At 37.5% G+C, this 26,804-nt stretch overlaps 10 protein-coding genes and 2 non-coding genes across 13 annotated transcripts; 5 read left to right on the top strand and 7 right to left on the bottom strand.

Moving 5' to 3' along the window:
- The first annotated feature begins 615 nt into the window (after positions 1 to 615).
- Positions 616 to 3,689, top strand: LOC18027394 (chaperone protein dnaJ 13). The gene is made up of 11 exons (XM_006410678.2): positions 616 to 768; positions 926 to 1,212; positions 1,472 to 1,669; positions 1,755 to 1,869; positions 1,958 to 2,044; positions 2,130 to 2,218; positions 2,357 to 2,441; positions 2,527 to 2,580; positions 2,832 to 2,912; positions 3,001 to 3,078; positions 3,169 to 3,689. The coding sequence occupies exons 1-11, from the start codon at positions 616 to 618 to the stop codon at positions 3,562 to 3,564; spliced, it is 1,623 nt and encodes a 540-aa protein (XP_006410741.1). The 3' UTR covers positions 3,565 to 3,689.
- A 710-nt stretch (positions 3,690 to 4,399) lies between these two features.
- On the bottom strand, positions 4,400 to 5,975 carry LOC18027395. The gene is made up of 3 exons (XM_006410679.2): positions 5,713 to 5,975; positions 5,007 to 5,088; positions 4,400 to 4,686 (listed from the first exon to the last, which is right to left on the bottom strand). The coding sequence occupies exons 1-3, from the start codon at positions 5,773 to 5,775 to the stop codon at positions 4,484 to 4,486; spliced, it is 348 nt and encodes a 115-aa protein (XP_006410742.1). The 5' UTR covers positions 5,776 to 5,975; the 3' UTR covers positions 4,400 to 4,483.
- Positions 5,976 to 6,697: 722 nt separating this feature from the next.
- Positions 6,698 to 7,574, bottom strand: LOC112081476. 2 transcript variants are annotated; one of them, XM_024148196.1, is made up of 2 exons: positions 7,361 to 7,574; positions 6,698 to 6,994 (listed from the first exon to the last, which is right to left on the bottom strand). In XM_024148196.1, the coding sequence occupies exon 1, from the start codon at positions 7,533 to 7,535 to the stop codon at positions 7,365 to 7,367; it is 171 nt and encodes a 56-aa protein (XP_024003964.1). In that variant the 5' UTR covers positions 7,536 to 7,574; the 3' UTR covers positions 6,698 to 6,994; positions 7,361 to 7,364. The 2 variants fall into 2 exon arrangements, with proteins under 2 accessions (XP_024003964.1, XP_024003965.1); XM_024148197.1 differs by having other exon boundaries at positions 6,698 to 7,020.
- A 927-nt stretch (positions 7,575 to 8,501) lies between these two features.
- Positions 8,502 to 10,461, bottom strand: LOC18027396 (probable inositol transporter 3). The gene is given in 3 exon segments (XM_006410680.2): positions 8,502 to 8,978; positions 9,056 to 9,781; positions 9,874 to 10,461. Coding segments are annotated over 3 exon segments (1,779 nt in total). The 5' UTR covers positions 10,450 to 10,461.
- Positions 10,462 to 11,456: 995 nt separating this feature from the next.
- On the bottom strand, positions 11,457 to 11,536 carry LOC112081755. Its single transcript, XR_002896676.1, has one exon. It is a non-coding gene; the product is annotated as a small nucleolar RNA Z221/R21b (small nucleolar RNA).
- Positions 11,537 to 11,576: 40 nt separating this feature from the next.
- LOC112081661 lies at positions 11,577 to 11,662 on the bottom strand. The gene has a single exon (XR_002896583.1). It is a non-coding gene; the product is annotated as a small nucleolar RNA SNORD96 family (small nucleolar RNA).
- A 2,171-nt stretch (positions 11,663 to 13,833) lies between these two features.
- Positions 13,834 to 15,230, top strand: LOC18027397 (CASP-like protein 2B1). The gene is made up of 3 exons (XM_006410681.2): positions 13,834 to 14,177; positions 14,277 to 14,409; positions 14,829 to 15,230. The coding sequence occupies exons 1-3, from the start codon at positions 13,963 to 13,965 to the stop codon at positions 15,078 to 15,080; spliced, it is 600 nt and encodes a 199-aa protein (XP_006410744.1). The 5' UTR covers positions 13,834 to 13,962; the 3' UTR covers positions 15,081 to 15,230.
- A 609-nt stretch (positions 15,231 to 15,839) lies between these two features.
- On the top strand, positions 15,840 to 16,434 carry LOC18027398. The gene is made up of 2 exons (XM_006410682.2): positions 15,840 to 16,073; positions 16,288 to 16,434. The coding sequence occupies exons 1-2, from the start codon at positions 15,868 to 15,870 to the stop codon at positions 16,301 to 16,303; spliced, it is 222 nt and encodes a 73-aa protein (XP_006410745.1). The 5' UTR covers positions 15,840 to 15,867; the 3' UTR covers positions 16,304 to 16,434.
- Positions 16,435 to 16,705: 271 nt separating this feature from the next.
- Positions 16,706 to 19,095, bottom strand: LOC18027399 (serine carboxypeptidase-like 28). Its single transcript, XM_006410683.2, has 6 exons — positions 18,702 to 19,095; positions 18,508 to 18,603; positions 18,297 to 18,389; positions 17,714 to 17,799; positions 17,147 to 17,616; positions 16,706 to 16,964 (listed from the first exon to the last, which is right to left on the bottom strand). The coding sequence occupies exons 1-6, from the start codon at positions 19,093 to 19,095 to the stop codon at positions 16,706 to 16,708; spliced, it is 1,398 nt and encodes a 465-aa protein (XP_006410746.1).
- Positions 19,096 to 20,213: 1,118 nt separating this feature from the next.
- LOC18027400 (serine carboxypeptidase-like 26) lies at positions 20,214 to 22,797 on the bottom strand. Its single transcript, XM_006410684.2, has 9 exons — positions 22,429 to 22,797; positions 22,243 to 22,338; positions 22,063 to 22,155; positions 21,900 to 21,973; positions 21,547 to 21,813; positions 20,991 to 21,118; positions 20,812 to 20,907; positions 20,616 to 20,721; positions 20,214 to 20,514 (listed from the first exon to the last, which is right to left on the bottom strand). Exons 1-9 carry the CDS (start codon positions 22,781 to 22,783, stop codon positions 20,380 to 20,382), a joined length of 1,350 nt encoding a protein of 449 aa, XP_006410747.1. The 5' UTR covers positions 22,784 to 22,797; the 3' UTR covers positions 20,214 to 20,379.
- Positions 22,798 to 23,222: 425 nt separating this feature from the next.
- Positions 23,223 to 24,732, top strand: LOC18027401. The gene is made up of 2 exons (XM_006410685.2): positions 23,223 to 23,349; positions 23,951 to 24,732. The coding sequence occupies exons 1-2, from the start codon at positions 23,277 to 23,279 to the stop codon at positions 24,607 to 24,609; spliced, it is 732 nt and encodes a 243-aa protein (XP_006410748.1). The 5' UTR covers positions 23,223 to 23,276; the 3' UTR covers positions 24,610 to 24,732.
- A 213-nt stretch (positions 24,733 to 24,945) lies between these two features.
- On the top strand, positions 24,946 to 26,415 carry LOC18027402 (mitochondrial import inner membrane translocase subunit TIM14-1). The gene is made up of 3 exons (XM_006410686.2): positions 24,946 to 25,108; positions 25,839 to 26,017; positions 26,107 to 26,415. Exons 1-3 carry the CDS (start codon positions 25,106 to 25,108, stop codon positions 26,261 to 26,263), a joined length of 339 nt encoding a protein of 112 aa, XP_006410749.1. The 5' UTR covers positions 24,946 to 25,105; the 3' UTR covers positions 26,264 to 26,415.
- Positions 26,416 to 26,804: the final 389 nt, after the last annotated feature.

Below are 26,804 nucleotides of genomic sequence, written 5' to 3' on the forward strand. Positions count from 1 at the left end.
GCTATTATAAAAGCATTAAACAGAAAGAGCTTTTGATAATTATGAAAAAAAAAATGCTCTGTTAGTATAGTTGGGAAAATATGTTTGTTCACTCCAGAATTAGGACAATATAAGGTAAAGAGGTGCGAACAAAAAATGGATGTGAGTGACCTACAAATTTTGTAATTTAAAGGTTCCACATGATGACTAGCAATAAATAGTAACCAAGTTAACCACAATGTTTCTTAGAAATGTTTTTCTCTCAACAATATTAACGTCTAATGTTGTGATATTTCAACCTAAAGGCCCATTTAACATATGAGCCAGTTGGCCTACTCGACTATTAGGGTTCAATCGAGCAATTTATAAAATAAGATGTTGAAAGTAAAATACTACGAGATATTGGGGATGAAAATAGAAAGAGAATGGACTTGGGATTCAAGCAAAGGTCAAAGCAAGCTTAGCCGAGAGCAGCGGCGTCAAAACCCCCTCCCAAATCCCCGCCGCAAAACCCCTAAAACCCTCCGGCGAATTCGAGCTCCCACACGCCGGAATTTCTATTTTCTTATCCCTTCCAAGTGTTGATTTGATTGTCGCTATCGAGATTCAAGCGCCACTAGCGATTGATTTTATGCAATGAGGGGCGAGGAATCATCACCGACCGGGCCGCAGAACAGAGAACTCTACGCGCTGCTGAATTTGTCTCCAGAGGCCTCCGACGAAGAAATTAGGAAATCTTATCGTCAATGGGCTCAAGTGTATCACCCCGATAAGTATCAATCTCCTCAGGTTTTGTGTACACTTTTATCGATTTATGCTTATCGTTATTCTTTGATCAACCACTCGCTTCTGATCATCCTCTTCGTGTGTTGTTGATATCAATTTGGCTAATTTACGAAAAAGATTAACTTTTTTTTTGTGGGCTGATTTCAAATTTCTGGTTCAGATGAAGGAAGTTGCTACTGAGAACTTCCAGCGCATATGTGAAGCTTACGAGATATTGTCTGATGAAACGAAGAGGCTAATATATGACTTATATGGCATGGAAGGCTTGACTTCAGGATTGGAGCTTGGTCCCAGGCTGAGTAAGGCCGATGAGATCAAAGAAGAGCTTGAAAGGATTAAGAGGAGAAACGAAGAAGCTAAGAAGATGGCACATCTTCTACCCACCGGTTCAATTCTCTGCAATCTGTCTCTGCCAGATTTCTTAGACGGTGATGGCATCATGCGAGGGTACTTTATTTTCCTGTTCTTCCCAAGTTCTTAATGTCATTTTGGTAGCATTGTTCTTGATTTGGGTGCTCAAATCGACCTAGGAGATACTTGCTAGCCTAGATTATCTCTTTAGGAAATGGTTATTGAGAAAAGATACGATCTTTGGGTGCTCTACACTAACCTTGACCCTCGTGAATCTCATTTTAACATTTCATTTCTTTCCATAGAAGTGATTTTTGGTTGCCCTTTTTTTTGTACTTGCTTCTGGAACTGTCAGAATGGTTATGGCTAGTCAAGTGCAGTCTCAGTTATCAAAAGATGATGCTCTTGCCATTGGCGGAAATTTGGAGGCCAATGAAAAGTCTGGTGGCGGAATTGCTACTGCCATTCTGAGACGTCAGCTTTCTCCAGTGTCATCCATAGAGTTTGTCGCTTCAACGGGTTTGCAGTCCCTTATTGGAATACAGACAACACGGTAAGCTCATGAGTTTTCCGGTTAATATATTTCTGGACATATGTAATGGTTTAGCTGACGCTTTATGGGTTCCTTGTCGGGGCAGTCAGTTGTCCATACATTCAACTGCCACTATCAATATTGCAAAGTCTTTGAGTGATGGTTCCATTAATCTTACCAACACGTGGACTCGACAGCTTTCAGAAACTTCAAGCGGAAATGTAAGTTCTCTCTGTAATGGTTTTGATTGATCTTCTAAGAGGGAGAGAAAGCAGTTTTCTCGACTTTTAAATAGTTTCTTTCTTCCAGATTGAACTGGCACTGGGTATACGATCAGGGATTACAGTCGGATGGAAAAAGAAAGACGAGAATGTATCTGCTGGTGCTGACCTGAAGGTACGCTGACTGCCAACTTTCATTCTTACTGTTCCACCTTGACCATCGCTCTTACTTTCTCTAGTTATGATTTTGGTATTACCAGATTGAGACTGGTGGACTCGGAGCATCAGCGCGTTATACTCGTAGACTTTCATCCAAATCTCATGGTCGCGTTGTAGGTAGAATTGGAAGGTATGTATTGACAGATAATCCTGAGTAACCTATTGGGTGATGTGCAAGAGGATGGAAACCTTTTGATAAATATATTTACATGAATGGCTCAGTTTATGTTCTCATTTGAATTTGGATAAATCTTTTTAACCTTTTCAGCAATGCTCTTGAGATTGAGGTCGGTGGAGGAAGGAAGATTTCTGAGTTCAGTACCGTTAGAATGATGTATACAATAGGACTCAAGGTAAACTTATCTTTAAAACTTTCAGAGCCATTTTAGTTATCATGAAATTTGCTGATTTCTGGTACTTAATATTTTTTTGTTGTAGGGTGTTTTTTGGAAACTAGAGCTACACCGTGGTGGTCAAAAGCTGATTGTTCCTGTGAGTGTTCCCTTTTTTCTTCTTTTTCGTGTGGTGTCATCTGTGAGATTTTGAGTAGAATATATGATGAATAAAACACAATCAAAAGAACCTACGGATGGTACTAGAGCTAGCATCATCCAGAACTCTCCCAAACCCTTGCCCAATGAAATTCTGGAAAAAAACCATCTGTGTTACACTGTTCCCCTGAGGAAGTCTTTCTCTTTTGACACCTTAACAAATCCATGATGATTATCTTTAAAAACGTGCAGATTCTGCTCTCCTCATATTTAAGTCCAGTACTTGCAACTGGAGCATTCGTTGTTCCAACATCCCTTTACTTTTTGTTAAAGGTGAGTGATTGGACCCTCTAAATATCTTCTATTACTCCATAGTTATAAAGCGTTTGCCTTATTTAGAATTTTTGAATTTTCCACCCAGAAATTTGTGGTGAAACCATATTTGCATAAAAGAGAAAAACGAAAGGCATTGGAGAATATGGAGAAAACTTATGGCCAGGTGATGATTGCTTACGAGTTTGGTAGCCAAGCGAGATTCCTTTTGGTTTTATGGTAGACATCTTAATATGAAGTTTATATGTGGGCCTAGGTTCGGGAAGCAAGGGCAGCTGCTGAGAAAGCCCAGCAATTGCTGCAAAACGTAGCTACGAGGAAGAGAAACCGGCAAGCTGAAATAGGCGGGCTCATTGTAACGAAAGCGTTGTATGGTGACCCAAAAGCCATAGAGAAAAGACACGAAAACGAACACGAAGAAGAAGAAGTGGATTCGGGAATCATTGACGTGACAGTACCCATGAACTTCCTTGTGAGTGACTCTGGGGAGCTCAAGCTCCATGAAGGAGTGAAGAAATCAGGGATCATGGGCTTTTGCGATCCATGTCCCGGCCAACCTAAGCAGTTATACGTTGCGTATACTTACCATTCTCATACATTTGAGGTCAATGTTGGTGACTCTGAAGAGCTGATTATACCACAAGAAGGCTAGTGATCAGGGCTGTGTTATTTTAATAAAATACGCTTTAAAGTTTATTTTACAAAAAAATATTTCGTACTATAATTTGAAGGTCACATGTTTATTGTTGAAGTTTAAAAGAAACATTTTTAAAAAAATTGGCCATTAGAATTTATGAGACATACAGTAAAACCTCTATAAATTAGTAATGTTGAGACTATGATATTTTATTAATTTATCGTGATATTAATTTATAGCAAAAATTTTTTTTTCTCATATAATTTTTTAAAACTTTTTTTTGGAATAATGTTATATTTTAAAATTTTAACAAATCTCATAATATAAATTATAATTAAAAATCATAACTATCATAATAAAATAGTTTTGAACACCATATTATATTTTCCATATAAAAATATACATGTTTATAAGTTTAAAATTTATAAAAAAACCATGATTATTACCAGTAATATTTACAGGTAAGAAAATCAATTATCACATAAAATATTATCATAAATTTTGATTGTATATAGTAAAACAGCAATAAGAGCTACTGATATAATAATTAGAGAGATGAGAACCAATGACATTTCAACTTTAAGTAAAAACAAACATATAAGTCATATTTTAGAATATTATATTTACATACATTTGCATAAATTTATATAATTATTAATTTATATTTTTGTTGGGACCATATATTTACATAAGGGTTTTTAAAAAAATTATTATCTTATTATCTTATCGAATTTGATGGATTTTTACATTGATCCGACTTGGGATCAGCAAAATTTATTAATTTATAGTGATTATTAATTTATCGAGTATTAATTTATAGAGGTTGTACTGTACTTACTAGCTTAGGACATACCACAAAAATAATCACCTTGGATATTAGTTACTTTGTCCCAATATTAATCACTGTAATGAGTTTTGTAGTAAGTGATAGAATTTAAAATGTACTTGGACATAAACAAAGGGAGAAAATTGAGCGAAGGAAGAGGTTTAGAGACCGAAAAAAGCGTTTGGCGTCTTGGAACAGAGTTTGAGAGACGACGCCCTTGACTTGTTGCTGATGAGAAATCAAACGCGGTTTAAAGTCACCTCGTGCCATGACCAGCTTCTTCTTTACATCAACCACGTATTCTTCTATCCCTGTCAAATCCCATTTATCTGGTCAAATACGTACTTAGTTATACTTTCTCTCTCATTATTTAAATCAATAAACTTGATCATAAAGAATCGATCATGACAAATAGGATTAAACAAAAGATCGTGGATGTTTATTACATCTTAAGGGCGAATAAGGACGATGGTAAGCGGTAGGTAGCAGCCAAGAAATTAGCATAATAAAAAAAAAATATTTATATAGCAAGTTGCTTTGCGGGTTTAGTCAATAATTAGTTTGTATATCCCGTTTTATAAACACATTAATACATGAAAACATATTGTGGTGGTAAGTAGAGAGAGCTCACCGGTCATCTTGGAGACAATCTTAGAGACTCTGTCTTGACAACGGACACATCCCACATCTGCGTTTATCACTATGATTTGAAACTGTTTTTTGTTCTCCATGTTAATATTTTGCTTCGCATATACATTTCATGATGTCTTACGACTTTATGATTAAATTAAAAAGAAACAATAAATAAATGTCTCATTGGGATTTTCGGGTGCAAAGTAACTCATTATACTTCTCAAACAGAAGTTGACTCCAAAAATTATTTTCAAGCTTGCATTTTAAGTATTGATAGTTAGATATTGTTTAATTATATTGAAATTGTCAAAAACTACCTTAAAACCACACATTTATTGACAAACAGAGAGGATTTATAATAAGAAGAATTAAAACAAAAAAACAAAAAGGGAGAGCTATATAGAATGGGACAAAAAAACATAAAATGTATGAGTGTGCAACACCGTTAGCATTTTTATTGTAGTTAATGTAGATGATCGAACAACAACCCATGGTTTTTCTCAACAAAATTTCTATGACTCAAGCACTCAAACTGTTTTCCTTTATTAAGACAATCGTTCAATTTAAAAAGAAAAAAAAAAAAACAAGAGAACTTTGAAATTGGAAAAAAGAAAACAAGATTGAAGATGCATGAAATGATTTGATACAAATATAACTAAAAAAAAAAAGAAAGAAAGAATTGAAGAGTAAATATAAAAACGTACCGATGGAAGTGAGAGTTCCTCACAGAGCATGAGGGTGCGCCGCCGCATCATCGGCTCCTTCATTTCCGTCGGACGACAGAGCCACGACGCCGGGTTGCTGTAAATGTATATATCTATATATAATTTGTGTATGTAGAGTTCTGTTTTTTTTTTTATATATATTTTTTGGGTTTATGGTTGATTAGACATGGAGGCTTTGAGAAAGGAATGTATGTTTTGTACGTATGCGAGAAGAGATTCAATTTGTTGTACACTATTTTATTGAGAACTCCCATCCTTACACGTTTCACCCATAAGGCCATAATCCGTATATAATAATATGCAATAAACTAAAAATTTATGATTAAACCAAAGTGAACAAACCATGGAAACAAATGGTTGTTTTTAAACAGTAACAAGTAGTGGGTAAATAACTATTTGCTTACATAACAAACATTCACGTCGAGGTGAAACGACTTTAATTTTTGTTTTTAAAAAATAATAATTTAAAGAAGAAAATTGAGATAAGAAATAGCAGTTGCCAATGAGCAGATGGACCGAGTCAGATGTGAGTATTATAACATGTTAAAGCCACCATTAGTTGGTAATGATAGTATTAATTTCAATTTGAACGAGAAGAGAAAAGGTCAAAACATGTTCAGGCCACCATTGAAATGATCATGCGGGTTGCATTGTATACCTTACTTTTTTTGGTATACTAATTACTTCAATATTATCTATTGACAACAAACCCTACAAATGAACAAGTAGTATTCTTTTCTCTAAGAAAGACATGGCACTGTATCATGAGAGATTGTAATGAACATAGCAAGCGTAGAGGAGGTACATCTCTCTATAGAAATTTGACATCCTTTGCAAAGTCCTCTTCTGATCCACCATGGCCATCGGAAATTCTTGTCTATAAACGGACTACGAAATCAAAATTCTTGATTCTCTCAGCAGAAGAAGAAGAGCTTCACAAGGAGATACGAATGCTTTTTCGGTATATCAAGTGTAGATACTCTTATTATACATATCTTGACAAAGAAACAATGAGTAATGCTTATTACAGAGCTCTGTTTAGTCAGTTTAGTGTCAGTGATTACAGAAATACAAGCAAAAATCCACCAGGCCAAACTGATTTACTTCATTGGATCCAGAACATGTCAAAATACATCAAAACCTTCTTAGTTAATCAATTAACTTCCTAGTGAAATCAAATCTCTGTAATATGTGTTGAGAGAGAAAGCCAACTATGCCTTGCACCACCTCCATTCTTCCCTCTCTACAGATCACCTTCACACTGGAGAACTACAACACATTAAAACACTGACACTTCCAAATAAAAAAATGAAACTGATTGGGTTACAGAGAGAGAGAGAACATTGTTAAACCAAAGCTCTTGCATTTCTAATTTTTAGCCTACAACGAGATTCCTGATCAGAGAGCATAATGAGCAAACCTTGAAATCCCGCAACATTAACATTATTAGTCTCACTCTAATTCACTCCTAAATCAACAGAGAAACACTAAATTCAATATGCAAAATGAATGATCACGATCCAATTTTCTCAATTCCCAAACCAAGTGATCTGAGAAACCCTAAAAGTTCAAATTTTTAAGAAGTTTAAAAGGAGAAATGAAGATTCTACAAGAGATTGGTATGTACCGAATCATTCGGCGTCGTCCTTTTTGGGCTTGCGATAGTTCTCCTCGATGTGCTTGGCGACGACGAGACTGGTGTTGGTGAGCTTTCTGATATTGGGGACGTTGTAGTTCTGGGCCAAGTAAACGCCGAAAGCTGTACCCACAAGGAGGGAGAAGCAGCTCTTGATTATTCCCATCCGATCTCTCTCTCTGCAACTTCTTCTTCTCCGCAAGTTTCAGGTCAACAAAAAAAAAAAAAAAAAAAAGAGACGAATTCGCAGGGTTTATCGTACGACGCCGTTTTTCTTCTTGGATTTGCACTAAAATTTAAATAACTAAAGAAGCCGGACTTTTATTTTCTTCTCAGAATTGCCCCCCAACATAAATATATCTCTCTTACACCCTCAAACACACCGGTCTCTGGCTCTTCCTCATTTTTGGTTTCTTTGGTGAAGATTCATATGCCTCCCTCTCTTCTTTAATTTAATTTCCTGGGTTTGTTTTTTCCTAATTAGAATTGATAATTCCCTCGACATGAACCAACATAAAGGTTACACTTTAAACTTTCTATCACTCCAATTCAAGTGAAGATTTTTTTAATTTTATTTCTCTGATTAGCCTAGGTTAGCGTGGAAGATGATCTGTTGATCTGTATTTATGACATCAAGAAACGGCTACTTCTGTTCTAGTGACTTGGGTTCTGCTCTTCTGTGCACGTTTTTCCAGCTAAGAAATGTCCTTGAGTTGCAAAAGTGTGAGCTTTTAACTTCTTTGCTGGCAACATAGGTAAGTAAAAAATGCATATGTCTACTTGTGTCAATAGGCTTTATTGTTCACATGATGAGTCTCATTCATCGCTTGAGGCCAATTGAACAGGCTATTGGTACTAAACGAGATAAACCTGCATTACACAAATCATAAACAGAATCAACGGCTTGCTACGTTTTCTTGTTTGCTCCATTAGCTTCATATCAAATGTGGCTCAACTGAAGCTTAAGTGTTTTTCACTCTTTTGCAGAATTGGATTTGTTTTTGATTTGCAGCCATCGTCGGATCTTTCAACTCTATGCTGGTCTATCTTTGGTGTTAGGTCATTTCGATTCTCAGCTGTAATGAGCACATCTATAAGTGTTGTTGTTTGCCTTTGCAGCCAGACGAAGCGGCTAAGGCGTATCCACTTGCATAGCCATAGTCCTGGCTCGAAACAAACTAGGCCTTATCCCGTCTTCTAGCAACTTCTCCACCTCCTCAAACTAAAGCCCTTTGGTCTCAGGCACAAGAAGCCAGATGAAGAACAGCCCTATTGCCGATGACACTGCAAAGAGAAGGAATGTTCCTGATGACCCGACCGCGTGTGTCAGTGTCAGGAACGTCTCACTCACGACGAGATTTGACGACCAGTTTGAGACTGCAGCGATCCCTCCCGCGAGCCCTCTGTAGCGAAGAGGATAGATCTCAGAGTTGACAATCCATGGGACTGTCCCCATACCAGGCGCATACACAATGATGTAGAGACCGAGGAAGACGATGGCCAAGTACCCGTTCTTGCTGGGACATCCGTCTTTGAAGTATGTTCGGCCTTTAGTGTGGCATAATGCCTTCATCTCAGCTGACAGAACAACGCATGCTCCAGGTGCGTACTGTTACAACAAACTCATGAATCTTAGCTACTACTATCTCTTTATGTGTGTTTTGATTAAAGAGGCTAATGTTTTACCTCTTGTGCTCTGTTTGAGCAGAATCCACAATGGGATCTAAGACACTTCATACAGTTCCAGTTAGAGGGAGGAGCGTTGGAGGCTGTGTAAGGAGCAAACGCAGGACAAGTAGCGTTTAAAGCGAACATTCTAGAGTCTCTGCTATCGATCTTGGGAGAGTGGGTTGAGGTATCAGAGAAGACGGCAGCCAAAATGACAAGACAAGATATGATACCGAACATGGAAATGATCATAAGCTTGCGCCGACCGTAACGGTCAACGAACATCATGCTCACTACCGAGCCTACCGCATTGAGACCTGAAGTTATGAGTGACAAAGCCATGGCTGTCTTGTTCGAGGCGTAACCTGCAAACTGCAGAATTGTAGGACTGTAGTACATGACTGTGTTGATTCCCACAAACTGCTGTGCGACCTGGACGGTGATACCTGCTGCTAGACCTTGACGGACGACAGGGTTGGAGAGAGCTCCTCTGAGTTTAGCGGAGAAGGTGTAGCCAATGATATCTTCATCAGCCGTCTCTGCCATGACAGACTCTTTGAGTGCAGAAATCTCCGCTTCAACTTCCTCCGCAGGGTATATCCGCTCGAGGATGTCTCTAGACTCACTTTTCCTCTCGTTTCTGTAAAGCCACCGAGGAGACTCAGGCAGAGTCAGCATCAAGCAGAACTGAATGATTGCAGGAATAGCCGAGACTCTCAACATCCACCTCCATGTCCCTGGTGTCTGCGTTTCAAAATTCCAAGACTGATCAGTAAATCTTGAAAAATGGCATTTTTCAATGAGTTAGTTTTGGTTTTGGAGTTTGGATTGGTTACATGGACGAAGGCGAGGTTGATGAGATAAGAAAGAAACTGTCCTCCGGTGATGAGAAGTCCATTGGTGCTGACCAACGCACCTCTGATTCTCGCTGGAGACATCTCTGATATGTAAAGCGGTGAGGTCATTGAAGCCATACCAACCCCAAAACCAACCAAGAGTCTGCCTAGGATGATGAACCAAGGCGTAGGAGCAGACGCCATCACAGCTGCACCGACCAAGAAGAGCACGTCTGCGATGAGAATGGACATCTTTCTTCCAAACATGTCGTTGTACCATCCTCCTATAGCCGCTCCAACAATGGCTCCAGCCACGGTCATGCTCACAATCAACTCCTGGAGCCATCTCTTGTTGTCTACCTCATTAAACTCCTCTTTGATGTAGAGAAGAGCTCCCGAGATGACTCCAGTGTCGTAACCGAAGAGAAGACCTCCAATACCGGCCGAGAGAGCTAGCCGCATAATGTAAGGTGTCTCCCATGTCGTCCTCCACATTTCCATGAAATGTATCTCCTCTGTCTTCGCCATTCTCTGTCTGTCCACAATCATCAACTTAGTAGAACGCACATTATTCATTTTTACTAATAAACTTGCTCACATAGGCAAATAAGAAAGCATTACCTGGTTGATAAAAACTCAAATTAAGTTTTCTCTAAACCTTGCAACGATCGTGAATGTTTAGTTCAGAAAAGATGTCAAGATTCCTAAAGAATGAGGTTAGGAAGAGAAAGTGATTGGCATCGAAAAAGGTATAATTAATTATTTATAGAACAATGGGACAGTTTGAAGACAACACATCAGGTTCTATCACCAGTTTAACTGAAAACCGTTTGCTGACTGGTAGAGTAAAATTTTTGTTTAGATGTATCTTCTGAATTCAACAGGTCAAAACTTTATCTCTTTAGTACTATTTTTGGAACATATATAGTCAAAACATTTGCACCCTTTTCGGACAAATTGATGCTAATGTGAGAAATTTTGATTTGAGAACACTTAAAATGAAGTAATTCAGAAATTAACGATCTCAGAGAATAAATTTGGCCAATTCAGTAGCATAATACTGAAAACAAAGTTTTCAAATTTGAAATTTCAACAGTCTCAGTTTAATGAGTTGTCATCGTATATTATAGTACAAAAGTCACCGATTATTGGACTCACTCGTAAGATCATACGAAAGTGATAAACTGCAAGTCTTTATTATCTTCATACAATTCATACAACATATATATCTATATATATATATGCTGCTATACTAATCCAAAGATACAAAATTATAAAAACAATCTAATCTATATGCTGCGAATTGATGACTCCTCCGCGGGTACTTCGTAACCACCAAAACGCCTGCAACGACCAATAATCGCAACACCGCACATTCACAATCCAATTAATCATATCATATAAAAACCAGAATTATATAAAAACAAGATCAGGAAATGGGTAAAAACCATCAGGAACCAAATAGTTTCATCAAAAAGCAATAAAGCTATACAGTCCGCATCAAGGTCAAGTCAATAAATTGACCATCATTTGGTTATGTTTCCCATTCCATCTATCAAAATCAAAAATCTAACTAACATAAAAGGCTCAGATAAAATATGGGTTAGAGATGGTTATCAGCACGAATCAGAGTGGTGCATGACAAACTCAATCATCACTGCCTTCTTATTCTAATGAAACAAAACAAATCTAAAAATCAAAATTAGCCTCAGAATTGCAGAAATATCATCAAAAGTTGATCAGTCCCGAAAGATGGTGTTCTTTTAAAATCTGATGTCCTCATAGGCTTAAACACAAATTCAAAAAACATAATTTCAAAAAAAGAAAAAAAGAAGAGAAAAGGGAATGTAGCTCTCATGGCCGGCCCAAACGGTAAACGCAGCGACGCCGCTCCGCAAAGCAATGGAATATGAGAGCCAGTGTTGATACTTTAGACGGAGAAGCCATAAGGCTCCTTCTACGTCCTCGGCTTACACTTTTTTCTTTTTGACGTTTACTTTTGGGTTATGCAACCACAGTTTCAGATTGCCCCAAACTTTTTCAAGTAAAAGATTTCTTGGAGAGAAATCACGTCACTAGCAAGCAAGATCATATTAATAAACTGCATAAAAAGATCAAACGAAAGACAGAAAAGAAAAAAGAAGCTAACAAGACAATGAACTACTGATTTAGGAGAAAGAAGAGGAGATGAGGGGAAAGAAGTTTCGTGACGCGTATATATACCAGACATGTTAGGGCATCGGAAGCCCTAGAGAGAGATTCACACCGCCAATATATTACACGCCTTATGTTAGTTGGCCCATGTTTATCTTGCTAAAAAAGCCCAATTGTAGCCCAATATTTTTCTTATTTATTTGTTTTTTTAGAGAGAGCCATTCAAATTACACGAGGGGATTGCATGGGATAAGTTGTATTTTTGGAGGAGGAAGGTGGCCTTGACTTTATAAATTTTGAGGAATTTAATCAAACTTTATTTTTCTTGGCAACTTTGGCGTTTATAATCAATTCCACGTTCACCAGAAATCTGAAAAGAAGATATTTTATGAAAAGTAACGGGATTATATATGCGAATGAGACTCTTTATCTCGCATCTCATAAGATAATTGATTTTTTCTTCCTCTGCGCCTTGAACTGATTGAAAGATGACAAATGATGTTCATGGTAATAACAAATAATTAATGTTGGTGGTGAAGGAGATAACCATCTTATAAGTCGTGTTTGCCACCATTAGTAATTAGGGTCATATGGACTATGGTGGTGAAGGAGAAAACCATGATTACACAAGAATTAACTTTTAACCAACCCCAAGCACTTCCATAGTCCACCAACCCCACAATTCGATGCATTTGTCTCAGTACTCATTTCACACCTATTTTTTGTATATTTTTTTTTTCTAAAATTATTTTTTTCCGTGGTTTTGAACAGTTTTCGAAATAACTATTTTCCTCAAATAATGATCATCATTTTGTGGGTCGAGATCCGAGATCGTTTGTCTCTTTCTTTCTCTTTATCCGCTGAATAATATAATCGTAGTTGTTCATTCCAAAATATCCTAATATTCTGCATGAGATCTCTATAAATACGCAAAATTCAAATGGTGTTGTTACATCAAAAGAGCTAGCCGGTGGAGGAATCTTCATAAATAATAGTACTAAATTCATTGGACATAACTCTTTTCCACGTTCGACGTTCCTAGAAAAAAACAAAGCACCTCACTCTCATATTTCACTTTCATAACTCCGTCTCCATCTATAAATTATGTGCCCTTAAATGCTCTAACTGCTAACCTCCCAATATTTCGTTTTCACTCTTCCTATTTTATTTTCTTTTCGTTTCGTTTTCATCATATAATAATATCCCAAATCTTTCTAGTAATTTTAAAAACTTAGAAAAAACGTGTAGTGACTAGGGATGGGCACATGGTTTTGGTTCCACGAACATCTCTCTTCCACGCCACTTGGCACCTTTTGGGACCTCCGTTTCATCCATAATCAAATTCCAAAATCATTCATATTTGTTTATAGAGTTACTTGTGATTCTGTTTATTTAACTTTTGAAAAAGCAATCAAATAAAATTAGTGAAAAGGAAACCATCGAATAAATAATGCAAACGATTCAAGATATTCAAGAGACGGAATGGCCGATAGAGTTGCTAGAAGTATATCTTTCATTTATATGAATTATGTACATATAGGCTTTATATTATTGTGCCAAAATGGGTGAAAACAAATTAGTTTGAGGTGATAAACCTATTGTGTGATGATCACTATTGGATGAGTGTGAAGTTGAAACTGACCCCAAAAAGGAAAAAACTGGAATGATTAGCACCCTTAGTTTTAGGGGTAGGAGATAGTCACGGATTTCATTAATCTCTAAATAAATTGTCAACTCTACTACCTTTATATCATAGTCTCTAATTTGCAATTAATGTAATTTTAGTATTTTATTTGTGAGCCACACGGTGCTCTGTACTGAAACAGTGCTTTTAAAAGCAACAAAGGAGCCAACAACAAATCAATGTATCTACAGTGCCTCTTCTCACTAAATCTCCATCTTTCTCTATATAAGTAATCAAGATTAGTGATAAAGATGAGTTATTTAGGAGTCGGACTCAGTCCCGTAAACGTCGCCGGAACCAAAATGAAGCTGATGGATCGAAAAGTGAGACTCACGGAGCTGATCCTGAGGTGTTCCGTTTGTGCCCTTGCTCTCGTCGCTGCGATTCTCATTGCTACAGACACCCAAGTTAAGGAGATTTTCACCATCCAGAAGAAGGCCAAATACACCGACATGAAGGCCCTTGTGTAAGCTCCTCAATCAATCGATTCCAAAATTTGCATAAAGCTTGCGTTTTTTTTTTTTTTTAAAGCGACGATCTTTCTTTCTTTCTCCGACGAGCTCAGGTTTTTGGTGGTGGTCAATGGTATAGCCGCGGCTTATTCTTTGTTGCACATGGTTCGTTGCGTGGTGGGTATGATGAAAGGAAGCGTTTTGTTCAGTAAGCCTCTGGCTTGGGCCATTTTCTCTGGAGATCAGGTGAGTCTCTTGTTTTTTTTTGCTCAATCAATATGTTGCTCTGTTCTTGCTTGTTATGCTCAGGACGATTTGAAAAGTTCGTTGCTTGAGCTATTTAGAAGTCTACCTTGGTGTATCATGAGTTTCATATGTTTAGTAGGGCACAAGAGTTTTACAGAATTTAGGTTTCAATCTTCCAGATTTGGTCTTAAATAACTAAAGATACAAAGAGGGTCCATTTAAGGGAGCAAACAATGTATTTAAGCTCCCTGCATAGAATGTTGATGATCTCAGATGGTCCTTCTAATTCTAAATCAAAGCAAGAAAATTGAATTGGTCTTTGTTTTTGAAGACAAACAAATAACCCCTTTTTGAGACAAAAAAATGTAGCTTGTATAAGCGGCTTTGCCAATGAACTTTTGTTATGTACGTATAAGCAGGCTATAGCATACTTGACCGTAGCGGGAGTTGCAGCAGCGGCGCAGTCTGCGGCATTTGCGAAGCTGGGTGAGCCAGAGCTCCAATGGATGAAGATATGCACAATCTATGGGAAGTTCTGTAACCAAGTTGGTGAAGGAATTGCGACCGCCTTGCTTGCTAGCATCGGAATGGTTTTGATCTCTTCCATTTCTGCTTTTGCTCTCTTTCGTTTGTATGGCGGTAACAAAGCTCAGCAAGGCTCACGGTGGTGAAGATCAAGGCCAATACTGGTCTTGGACTAATCTTGTTAGTGGAACTTGTGTTAAATATTGTGGTCTTGTGTACCCTTTCTCAATGTGTATACCGTCCATTACTCTACTGTCATGATCTCATTTGCACTATAATCATCAGAATTGTAGTTTGATAACGAGTCTCTATATATATGCTAATGTGAAAAGAGAAAAGTTGGAGATAGATTGTTCAAAACCATAATCTTTCAGTTAAAACAGAGCTTTTGCAAAGCAAAGATTGCAGGACTTAGTCAATCAAGAGGATTATGAAGATCACACATACCCATGTGTCTTGGGACATTCCACTCGTCTCTTTACGTTATGTGCTGGTTTAGTTTCCAGTGTGTATATTGCTCGAAAGAATCCGTTGACAATTTTTTTTTAGGTTTCGTATGAAATTGAAACCAAACAAAATAACTGTGGTTTCCAACCACCCAAAACAAAAAGGAAAAATTGATTTGTTTCATCTAATTTAGGTTCATTTACTTAATAACCATCCAACTTTTTAAGTTTTAACTTAACTTCATTCATCTCCTTCTCATCAAAATAATTACCTCGCCAAAACTCAACAAAACTCCCAAAAACTAATAGTTATATATAGACGTAAGACGTGACCAGAAAAAGCAAGTTATATATAGACACAATAAGGGCATGTAGTTTTTTTTCTAAAAAGGAAAAAAAAAATCCATCAAGTAAAGTTATTTAAGAATCATTTTTTCCTTTTAATAAAAAAAGAATAAGAAAGAATCTACGTTTTCAATCGGACCGGATGGAGAAGAAGGTGGCTTTGGTGTTGTCGATGATGCTGCTTGTGTCGGTGTTGTCTTCCGCTGAGGAAACACCAACGATCGGACAAAGGCTAGACACAGCCACCAACGACGTTACCAACTTCTTCAATAAACATGCTGGTCCTGCCGTCGATTCCGTCTCCTCCACCGCCAAATCCGTCTACAACTGGTTCGGTGGTAAAGCCAAGTATGTTTTTTCAATTCGGTTTTAGCTCTCTAAACTACCTTCTAATCATGATTCAAGATTCTGTAATACATAGAACATTTTGTGATCGTTGTTACGTTTTTAACAAGCTCATGATTATGAAACTATAAGCATTAGAACGAAAATAACATTTCCATAACTACTTACTCCTTTATCTATGTATATATGAATAATTCATTTTTGGTTTCTTTTGTAGGGAATGGGGCCTCTAAAATATCTGTTTATGAGCGAAGGAGTTGGGGACTTGGGATTGGAAACATTTTTCTTAATTGAATAAGAATTTGATCTCTATATATTACTTTATTTTAAATTAAAATTATAAGAAAGAGAGTCAAAATTCTATGTTTGTCTTCTAAGTTATTACAACTCATGCATACAAACAGATTCATTTGCTAATTTGTTGAAATACCATCTAATGAAAGATGGATCAACGTGGGAACACTAAAACACAAGGTCCAACAATAGCGATGAGGCCAATTACTATAACAATACCCATTTATATATCTCTTTAGGTACAATATAATGAGTAGAACAAATGATGTTTACAAAATTCAAAGTGAAAGGTAAGGAAAAAAAAAAGAAGACAGTGAAAAGTAGAGGGAGAAAAAAAGTAATCAAGAAGAGGGAAGTGAGTGGTTAGCGAGGAAATGAGAGAAGAGGAAAAAAGCGAGACGAGGCTGTGACAATGGCACCTCATGCCCGGCGGCTCTAACCGTGGCATAAGTTAGCAAGCCACCCTCGTAAACCTGGCTCCACCCTCCCACTAGGCCTTGTGAATGGTACCATGGATACCATCTTTTGCTTGTCCTCAATTTCATTGCATTTATCGAATGCCTCGTCCCACTTAGCGGCAACACTGCGTCCGAGTCTCCGCTATATATATACATACCAATCCACACAAATTTAAAATTTTTTTTTTTTAAAGATAAGACCTATAGTAATGTATAAGACACATGAATCAATTGATTTTGAGTTAGAAGCTCATGAAATTTAATATTTTTGTCCTATACTAAACCACAACACGTATTAACGTATACATAATTAAAGTATTATACCTGAAGATCCAAATGGGGAGATGAGATTGAAGAAGATCCTTGAGGATGGGAAGCATGGACTTGGGTGAGTCTTTCCAGTTCTTTCTTATCACGCGACTACAAGGAGTCCAAGAAGTGCGGTTAAGGCGGGCATGGAAGGCTTTGTGAACATTGGGATCGTTCATATACTTGCGTGTATATCCCACAACACACTCATCATTCCCTCTATATCTCCATGCTTGCCTCCATTCATTTGACGATGAACCTTTAGTGCAGGCAGGGCGGTTTATGTTGTAAGGATCGATGTCACCAAAATCAGAGTAGGCTTGGTTTAATGCAGCGTCGCAGTTGGGTTTAGGGAAGAGGATGGAGTCGTTGAGGCACCATTTGGTCAGTTCCTTGTAGCTTTCGTCTGATATGAGCCCATGGTTCCACCAATACTCACGCATCCCTTTGTTGTCGTTGTGATCATCCACTAGAGGATTTCCCATCTTTCATTTTTTTTTTTCATATTTATGTAAACATTCACTTTAGTATTCAAAATAGTATTATATTAGTTGATTAATGAGTATACTTATTGATTCATACCAGGATCCCTTTTAGATTGATAATGGGTTTTTTGGCACCCTTGTTACGGCTGACGATTAATTGAGCTAACTCCGGAATATAATGTCCTAATTAATCACCAAATACAACAAAACCCAATGTAATAAGATCACATTGCCATTATTGACCATCAAGCTTATCCTTCCTAGTTCCTATGGGCAAGTGGTAAGTATATGGTAGTTCCAGCAGCAACGTCATAATTAACACTAGAATCTTCGTATTCATTCATATGAATATGGTGTCAGTAGTAAAGACTTAATTTGGTCATAAAAGAAAAGTCAACTAGGTTGTTGTTGATTGATCTGCCTTCTTTTCTTTTGGAACCATGTTTTACAAAAAACCACTATTCCTCTGAATTAGTATTTTTCTTAATTTTTGTACATAAACGTTCCATGGTACTAAATATCACCATCATTTGGTTCAACTGCTTATAATTGGTTGGATTGCATATGTATATCTCACATGACAAATATTTTGAGTAGTTTTAACAAATATTTTATCTAAATAAATTAAATAAACAAAGAATAAAAAATGTAATAATTAAATGAAGGAAGAAAGAGAGTACCGGCGTAGCTCTCGCCGGCGATGTAAAAAGGCCTTTCTTTATACTCAGGGAACCTCTCAATCCATCTCACCAAGAATTTGTAAGTATCCTCCCCTGTGCTCACATTTCATTGTTCATATCACATATATTAGTTAATAATGTACAATAATTAATTAGCACTTTCTTATAATTATGAAACTACGTAAAAAGTCTGTTATATATATTACAAGACCTGTCCTCTTGTCTCCCACTGTTAGTTCGTCTGACGAAGTGTTTGTGTAAGAGAAACCAACTCCCGCAGGTGAATCCAGAAACAATACATTTGCCACTGCAAACCATTATTATTGATTGAATTAACTAACTATGATCACTAATCAGATAGTTGATGTGTATTCATATATAACTACAAATAAAATTAAAAAGTACCTTTGTTCCAAGCATAGATATTTAGACGAAGAGTCTTTCCGTCTGGATTAACTCTAAAGGGACCAACCTCCTCAGATGCACCGTAGGCGATGGAGGAGCATCCAGGACCACCATTGAGCCATAGGACTAGCGGTTTGGTGCCGCTGGGCCTAGGGGCTTCGGTTAGCCAATAAAAGAGAGCACGTCCAGCAGCGGAATCAACAGTGACGTAGCCAGAGAATTGAGAGAAATTGAGTTGAGGAGGTTGGCCTGGCAAAGAGATGATCTTGTCCTTCATCTTTTGCTCCTTAGCATCATCACTACTAGTCACTACGTCTAATAATGCAATGACCATGCATAACAAACACATACATTGATATAGTTTCCACTTTCTGCTCATCATCAGCATCAACATCAAACAAAGAAAGTGATTTTTTTGTTTTCCTTTTTCTTTTGTGTGTATAGTATCTTCGGTTGTTAGTTTCTTGGGAGTCTGTCATTTCTCCACCTCGATGATTTTTATAGAATAATTTGTCAATTTTTTAAAAGTGAGGGTCGTTGTCAACTTATGCCATTTTTAGGGATCATGTGGTGTATTTTAATATGATTTATCAGTAAACTGTTGATAATATAATGCATACAGTCAAATTAGCTTACTTGTAGATTGAGTATTTTGACCACTTGTATATATCTCTAGTTTCTACACATTATTGTGATTGTTATTCTTTGGTATCTTGTATGCCTATCTCATCTTGATAATAAAATTATGTGAATCTTATTCATTTTTATCGTTGCATAGTCATTGTCATAATAGTAAACTGCTCTGTTCAATTTTAGAAGTTTCGTAATTTGCTAATATCATTATATTGCTTGACTTTGACTTAAAAGCTAGGCATTGCTTGCTTACACCGTAATTTAGTCATGTATTTCACATGGAGAGATGTATATCGTCTCTGCAGGGATGAACTTTTTAATATAAAGTAGGATTTTTCCAGTCCTTAATCTATAAACAACGATAACCATTTAAAATGCGTATATCACAAGAATTAGTTAATTGAGTTGGTTTAATTGGTAAGCCGATTTTGTTTGACATTTAATGGTTTGTCCGATCATAATTTTCACTTTAGTTTCACCTAACGGCCGATCTTGTTGGACCATAACCTTTATTTTGTGTTCCCTTTGTCCTACCCTTTTGTTTCTGTTTTCTATTTTTTTTTATTTTCTTAACAATTCTATTATCTAGTTTTGGATATTAGTTAGTTTAAAAAAAAACAAAAAAAACATAAAGAGGTGTTCATTAATCCCAAAGATGATCATGTGCCTGATTAAATGCATTCCCTAAAATTAGACATCCGATTATGTATTAAGTAGAATACAAAACCGTGTGTCTTACTCGTTTTCTTGTGTACCAAGAAAAGCAACGGAAAGCCTTGGTTTAATGGTAGCAGTTAAGCAATACACACACCGACAGACAACACTCATTATTATTATCTCTCTACTTATAATATCAGATCAAATTAAATTAATATTTACTCAAAGCTTTTAAATTAAACAATGAATAAGAGAAGAAGAACACATGAGAGTGCGAATTTCTTAGCATTTGCATAGGACAAAGACTCTCAGAACCTGAAGGTTTCTGTGCTAGCAGTGCCAATGAACAGAAACTCTGGTCCTATCACACCCATGCAGTGTCTTGAACTTACATTGGCTTATTGGCTAGAAACGATTTAAAAAGAAGGAAACCTCGACGAGGACGGTGAAGAGGTACCTCGTGCCCTGCTCCATGTATTGTCACCAGAGTCAGCCCTTTGTAAACTTGGCTCCACCCACCAACCTGTTGTTTCAGTCATACATTAGTTGATCTCGCAGAAGAAGGAAAAGAAACAGAGAATTAAAACTCTTATTTTTTATTTGGTATTGTTGCTTCTTCTATACCTGTCCATTGTCGTACCAAGGGTACCATTTGGAGACTGGTGGTAACTTGAGGGCTCTAATGGAATATCGAGTTCCAGTCACGGGAACCACTGAATCAGTGTCTCCACTGCATCCAAATTTATGGACCAATATATCATCATAATACCAAACCGGGAAAGATACAAGACAGTTTGATAAGAAAGAGAATTAGATATACCTGAAAACCCATATTCTGATACCTGCGGCAATGAGTTCTTTGTAGATTGGAAGCATAGATAGAGGAGAGTCTGACCATTTTTCTCCTACTATGTCACTAAAACAACACAACTATGTTACTGCACATGGAAACAAGAGAAAATCTCTTGTAAATTTGATAAGCCATTAATGTGTTGTTACCTGCACGTTTTCCATTGATAAGCAAGTCCGGTTGTATTAGCATGCATAGCCTTTTGAACCTCCGGAGAATTGAAATACGTGCTGGAGTATCTCTCTGTGCAAGGGTCATATGCTCTCCACATCCATGGCTGAGTTGAGAAAACAAAGCTAGCAAGATTAGAAATTTGTCAAATCCGTTACATATGGACTGTGCCTTGAACATGGTCGGCAATGAAACAGGGCATTTAGCATGCTCGGACAATGAACTAGATTTAAGTGACAGAGAAAGAGAATCTGTTTGCAGTCCAAATATCTACCTGATTGGACTAATCTATGTATGTATCATTATCTATTTGTTGAAATGAGAAACAAGGTTTCATGTGAGGCTCATATATTGGTCATTTTGTATCTGGAATCACATAAGGGAGGCTATAATCAGGCTACAAAGCCAATTCTGCATGTCATGTCCCTGTAAAAGCTACACCACTCAGAGCTGTTTGGACATAAAAAAAAAGCTAAAATGATGGGAATAGTAGCTGAAGGGGTTAAAATGATGGGCAATGATGAGAAAACTCACATGACGAACTCTCAAGAAGCGGGACCTAAGAGCTGCAGCCTCCTTCTTACAAGTGATAGTGTAAATGCTATAGGGATCAATACCACCTTGCTCCTTGTCTGCAGCTTCCATGGCCTTGCTGCATTCAGGGGATGGGTGTTCGGATGATACAAATTCACATGTGATCCGTAAGTTGTGGTAAGTGAGATCAGATATCAAACCATGAGTCCACCAATATTCAAATAAACCCACGAAATCATGGTAATCATCAATCACAGCATTCCCCACCTAAAATATGAAGAAACTCACACTAAAAAATCATGTTTTTTTTTTGTTTGATTAGATTTTTGTGCTATTTTTTTTTCTTTGCTTACAATGAAGCCTTTGAAGTTGATAGCCGGATTGCGTTTCTGATAAACAATTTGTGACAACTGAGGAACATAATGACCTAGAGAGGAAATCAAGAATTCCATTGTCAAGCTAGCTTGATGAAAGAAAAAAAAGGTTTCTAATTGAATAAATTTCGATCATAACGACCTGCATAGCTTTCTCCAGCTATGTAGAATTCTCTATGCTTGTATTGCGGAAACCTCTCAAACCATTTCACAAGAAACACATACGCATCTTCAGCTGCGAAATTAACCAGAAACACAGTGAGATGAATGATGAATTCGAATCAAGAGAAGAGATAGAGGTCAAAGTCAAGAGCTTTTTTACCGGTTCTCTGATCTCCGGCAGTGTACAAATCGGAGGTGGTATTCGAATACGAGAAACCAACACCAGCTGGAGATTCAAGGAATAGCAAATTCGCCACTGAGGAAGAAGAAACAGAGAGAGCTAAATTAGAAAATTTCAGAGTGAGAAAATGAATAGAAATGGAGAGATAGAGAGAGAGAGAGATACATTGGTTCCAAGCGTAGGGATTGTGGTAAAGGGTTTTGCCATCAGGATTGATCCTAAAGGGACCGATTTCCTCAGCAGCGCCAAAAGCGATGGAGGAGCAGCCAGGGCCACCGTTGAGCCAGAGGACAAGTGGCTTCGACTCGGGGTGTTGACTCGGTGGTGACTCGGTGAGCCAATAAAAGAGCGCTCTTCCTGCTGACTCGTTGACCGTAATGTAACCAGAGAAGTGAGAGAAGGAGACATCGTTGGGTTCGCCTGGAAGGTGCGAGATTCGATCCTTTTCTTGTTCGTCTCTGCAACAAGACGCGAAAGGGAGTAGAACAAGGAAGAAGACGACAAGGAATCGTCCAGACATGGTGAAGATCTCAACGTCTGATTACAACAAAATCATAGAGTATTTATTATTTAATAACTGAGTGATAATAACAGCATTGACTTCTTTTTTTTTTTAACCATGCCAGTGCCAATATACGTATCATCAACCGATTCCTATCTTCATGAAACTTGCATGTTTGTTACAAAATTGCATTTTCTTCTTTCCATTCTAAATTAGTTGTATAGTTGATACTTTTACTATGATGAAATGACCAAAAAAAGAAGAGTGTTTTTTTACTGTATACTTTTATATTCACAGTACAACAGAAAATGACAGATGTGAAGGAAATGTAGTAAAACAAAGATTCGAACTCGATACATTAGCTTTAAGACGAGCAACTCTCTCGCCACTGGACCACTGAAAATTATCCTAATTTTCCAAAATATATGAAAGATTACTCATAAACCTCTAAAACCCTAAAACATTCATTTGGAGGGGAATTTGACTTCTGCAGACGAGCAACAGAACGGCGATGGGAAGATCAGCTTTGATTCACTTGATTCGCTCCCAATCTCGGCGTCTCTCTTCCTCGACCTTCAATACAGGTTTCTTTATCTCTCCAGTAAACAAGATTTGTTTTCTTCGCCGGAAGAAAGCTCGATCATGGTTTTGTTAGATATTTTTACGGGAAGCACCCGTTCGTACGGTTCTAGAGTAGAAATGGCAGCTATTGGCTTTATGGGTTTTCTGTTCAAATGCAAAAAACCTCTCTCTTGATTCTGTTCTCCCCTTTTCCGATTATATGGTCAAAGTAATTTGCTTGATCTGACCTGATTCAGTAAACTGCAATGGATTTGAAATTGACTTGAGCATGATCCACCATAGCTTCATTTGGATGAGAAATAGAAAGCTAGGATTTTTTTTCAGCTCCGTTAAAGTATCTTTGAGTCTTAGCAGTCGTTAAGGCAATATATCTAGATCTCATTGATATTGTTTTTGCGAGCTTGCTGTTGTATTATTCTTAAAAGGTCAAAAATGGTCACAAGATCAGATCTTTTATTCTATCAGTCTCCAAAGCTATCTACTTTACCGATATTGAGTCTAACTATTTGGTCGAATTCCATGTTTGTTAGTGTCTTACAATTAAAGTATTTAGATGAATGACTGAGACTCATCAAGCATCAGAATTCTTACATCTTTTTTCAGGATATCATCGGTCGATAGCAGGGACATGGTCATCATCATCATCATCAGTGATCCCTAAGGCCAGTTTCCCTAAGTTTCCATCCCTTAACCAGAGAAGCTGGGCATCATCTGGAGCAAAGACTAGAGAAGATGATGATGAGCACAAGATCAGCATCGGTCCCCAAGAGAAGAAAGAAGAAGGAGGAGAAGGAGGAGGTGTGGTTTACTATGGCCCAATCTCATCAACCATAAAGAATGTGAAACTCCTCTCACTCTCCACTTGCTGTCTCTCTGTTTCCCTTGGCCCAGTCATCACTTTCATGACTTCACCGGGTTTGAACGTGATCATGAAAGGTGCTGTTGCCTCCACGGTGATCTTCCTCAGCGCATTCACAACCGCTGCTCTCCACTGGTTCGTTAGCCCCTACGTGCACAAGCTGAGGTGGCAGCCTGGTTCAGACACCTTTGAGGTCGAGATGATGACTTGGCTTGCCACATTCACACCAAAGACACTGAAATTCTCTGACATACGTTATCCAGACACGCAAAGGCCTTATGTGAGCTTCAAGGCTGATGGGAATTACTACTTTGTGGATGCAGATCATTGTCCCAACAAGGCATTGTTGGCCAGGCTTACTCCTCCAAAGGATGCACATGACTCTGCTTTCAAGAACTTGTGATTTAACTTCCATTTTCCTGTTCTTTATCATACTTTACTGGGTTTGTAGCTCTTTTGGATCCTTGGACCTCTCTTACTCGTCGCTAGTACCCGAAATTGCCAAATAAGAAAAGAGTTTTAAAATGCTTAGTAAGCTCTTTTGATGTAGAAAAGATGTTAATTCTCAGGGCTTTATTACATATGTATCCTGAAAAATCAGCAAGTTTACCTTATTTGGTGAAGATGTTTGCTTTGAAAGATGAGAATAACATGAGTGTTATTAAAAAAAAGAAAAATTACATAACCGGTCAGAGGTTAACCGGCTGGCGTTAAAAACCGGTTATCCTCCAACTCTAAGGCTTTTGATCGATTACAGTCTAGTTCCATATTGGTTACGGCGATCGGAGAGCTCTGACGGCACCGGTGACTCACCACCACTGAAGCCTTCGCAGATCCAATTTTGGAGGAATCGACTCCAAACAAATCTGTGGATGAAACGAATAATCACAGATTTCTGAATGGTAATTTGGAGCAATACTCTCTTCCAGAAATTAGGTTTAAATTCAGATTCGCCATCTGCTTTCGTTTCATGAATTAGGCTCTGTTTAGTACAGGTCAACCGTTTGTTTCAAACTTATCCTGCGATTCGATGTTGGAGAACTATAGAAGTCATGAGTCATCTGCATTTTTCAAAATCCACCCTTGTTTACAATTGAGCCAATCTAGTTGCTGCTTATGGGTCTGCTCAAGTCTTGGTTTTTTTTTTTTTTTTTTGGATTTCTTTATATGCCTACGTTTGGAATCTCAAATCATGTTTACACTAGATTTGTGAAATCAATCGGCGTTACATTTTAATTAGTCAAGAGAGATCATGATTTTGCAGGATATTCTTAAGCTAAATCGATAATTCTATTAATACCCACCCTGGCTCTTGTCATTAGATCTTTGAAGAGTCTGAGTTTGGAATCTCAAAACATGTTAAAAAATAATAAGGTAATGAGAGTCCTTCTTGAAGAGTCTGTGTTTGGTTTGAGTCAAGCTACGATTTAAGATCTATCCCTGTTAAAAGTCTGCTGTTAAAACTTGTTTCATGAATGCATATGCGTGTGTCCTAGTTCCATTTAGTTTCCCTTCTTTGCTTATCTCTGGCTCTTATGGATCTTGAAAACTGAAAGAACAATGGACGATGACGTAAAGAAGAATTAAGCATACAAAAAATGTATAATGTGGTAATGTGTTTTGGTGCATCAGGCGACCCCATTTTTGACTGGACTTGCAGTAGCTGCGACTGCACTTGCGGGTAGATATGGAATCCAAGCGTGGCAAGCATTCAAGGCAAGACCACCAAGGCCCAAGATTAAGAAATTCTACGACGGTGGTTTCCAGCCTACGATGACAAAAAGAGAAGCTGCTCTCATTCTTGGCATCAGGTGAAGTTTACATACTAATTTGTGATCAGTTTGCTAAAGACCAAAACTGTACAGTGTTTAAAAATTTGTGTTTGGGATTGGAAACACAGGGAGAACGTTCCTCCTGAGAAGGTGAAGGAAGCACACAGGAAAGTGATGGTTGCAAACCATCCAGATGCTGGTGGTAGCCATTTCCTTGCCTCTAAGATCAATGAAGCTAAAGACGTGATGCTCGGCAAAACTAAAGGCAGCGGATCCGTATTTTGATGCATATTTATATCAAAGACTCCGTTAGAATCATCTATCATCTCTGTCTTTTTTAATTGTTGTTATAGAATTGCATTGTTATAGTGAAAATTTAATAAGCTTTGTGGTCTCTTTGTGACATACTGACATTAAAGACTCGAATCTTTTCTTCACTTGTGAAAGCAACAGATGATAAAACGCAAAACAACAGAGCGTTTTATTATTTTATATATAAAATATCCATTAATGGAATCCACTCCCGCGTGTCATGAGGTCCAGCAACGTCTTATGTCAGCCTCTATCCATTCATTTCCTTCCCTCCACAAAACTATTATTTATCCATTTTGTAAATTTTCTATAGCCTAATTTTTTTCTTTAAAAAAACATAGAATAAACTATTAGCTGGTTTTTTTCTTCAATAATATAACATAAGCTCTGGTTAAAAAAAAAATACATCATTTACATAAAATTTTGTTATTAATTTGGTAAAAAGCCTAAAACTGGATTATGGAGACCCGGTCATGATTTATCATTTATCCATCTACATAAAAAAATTCGAAGA

This window comes from Eutrema salsugineum, unplaced genomic scaffold (assembly GCF_000478725.1).
Source record: "Eutrema salsugineum unplaced genomic scaffold, Eutsalg1_0 scaffold_10, whole genome shotgun sequence".
Lineage (NCBI taxonomy): Eukaryota > Viridiplantae > Streptophyta > Magnoliopsida > Brassicales > Brassicaceae > Eutrema > Eutrema salsugineum.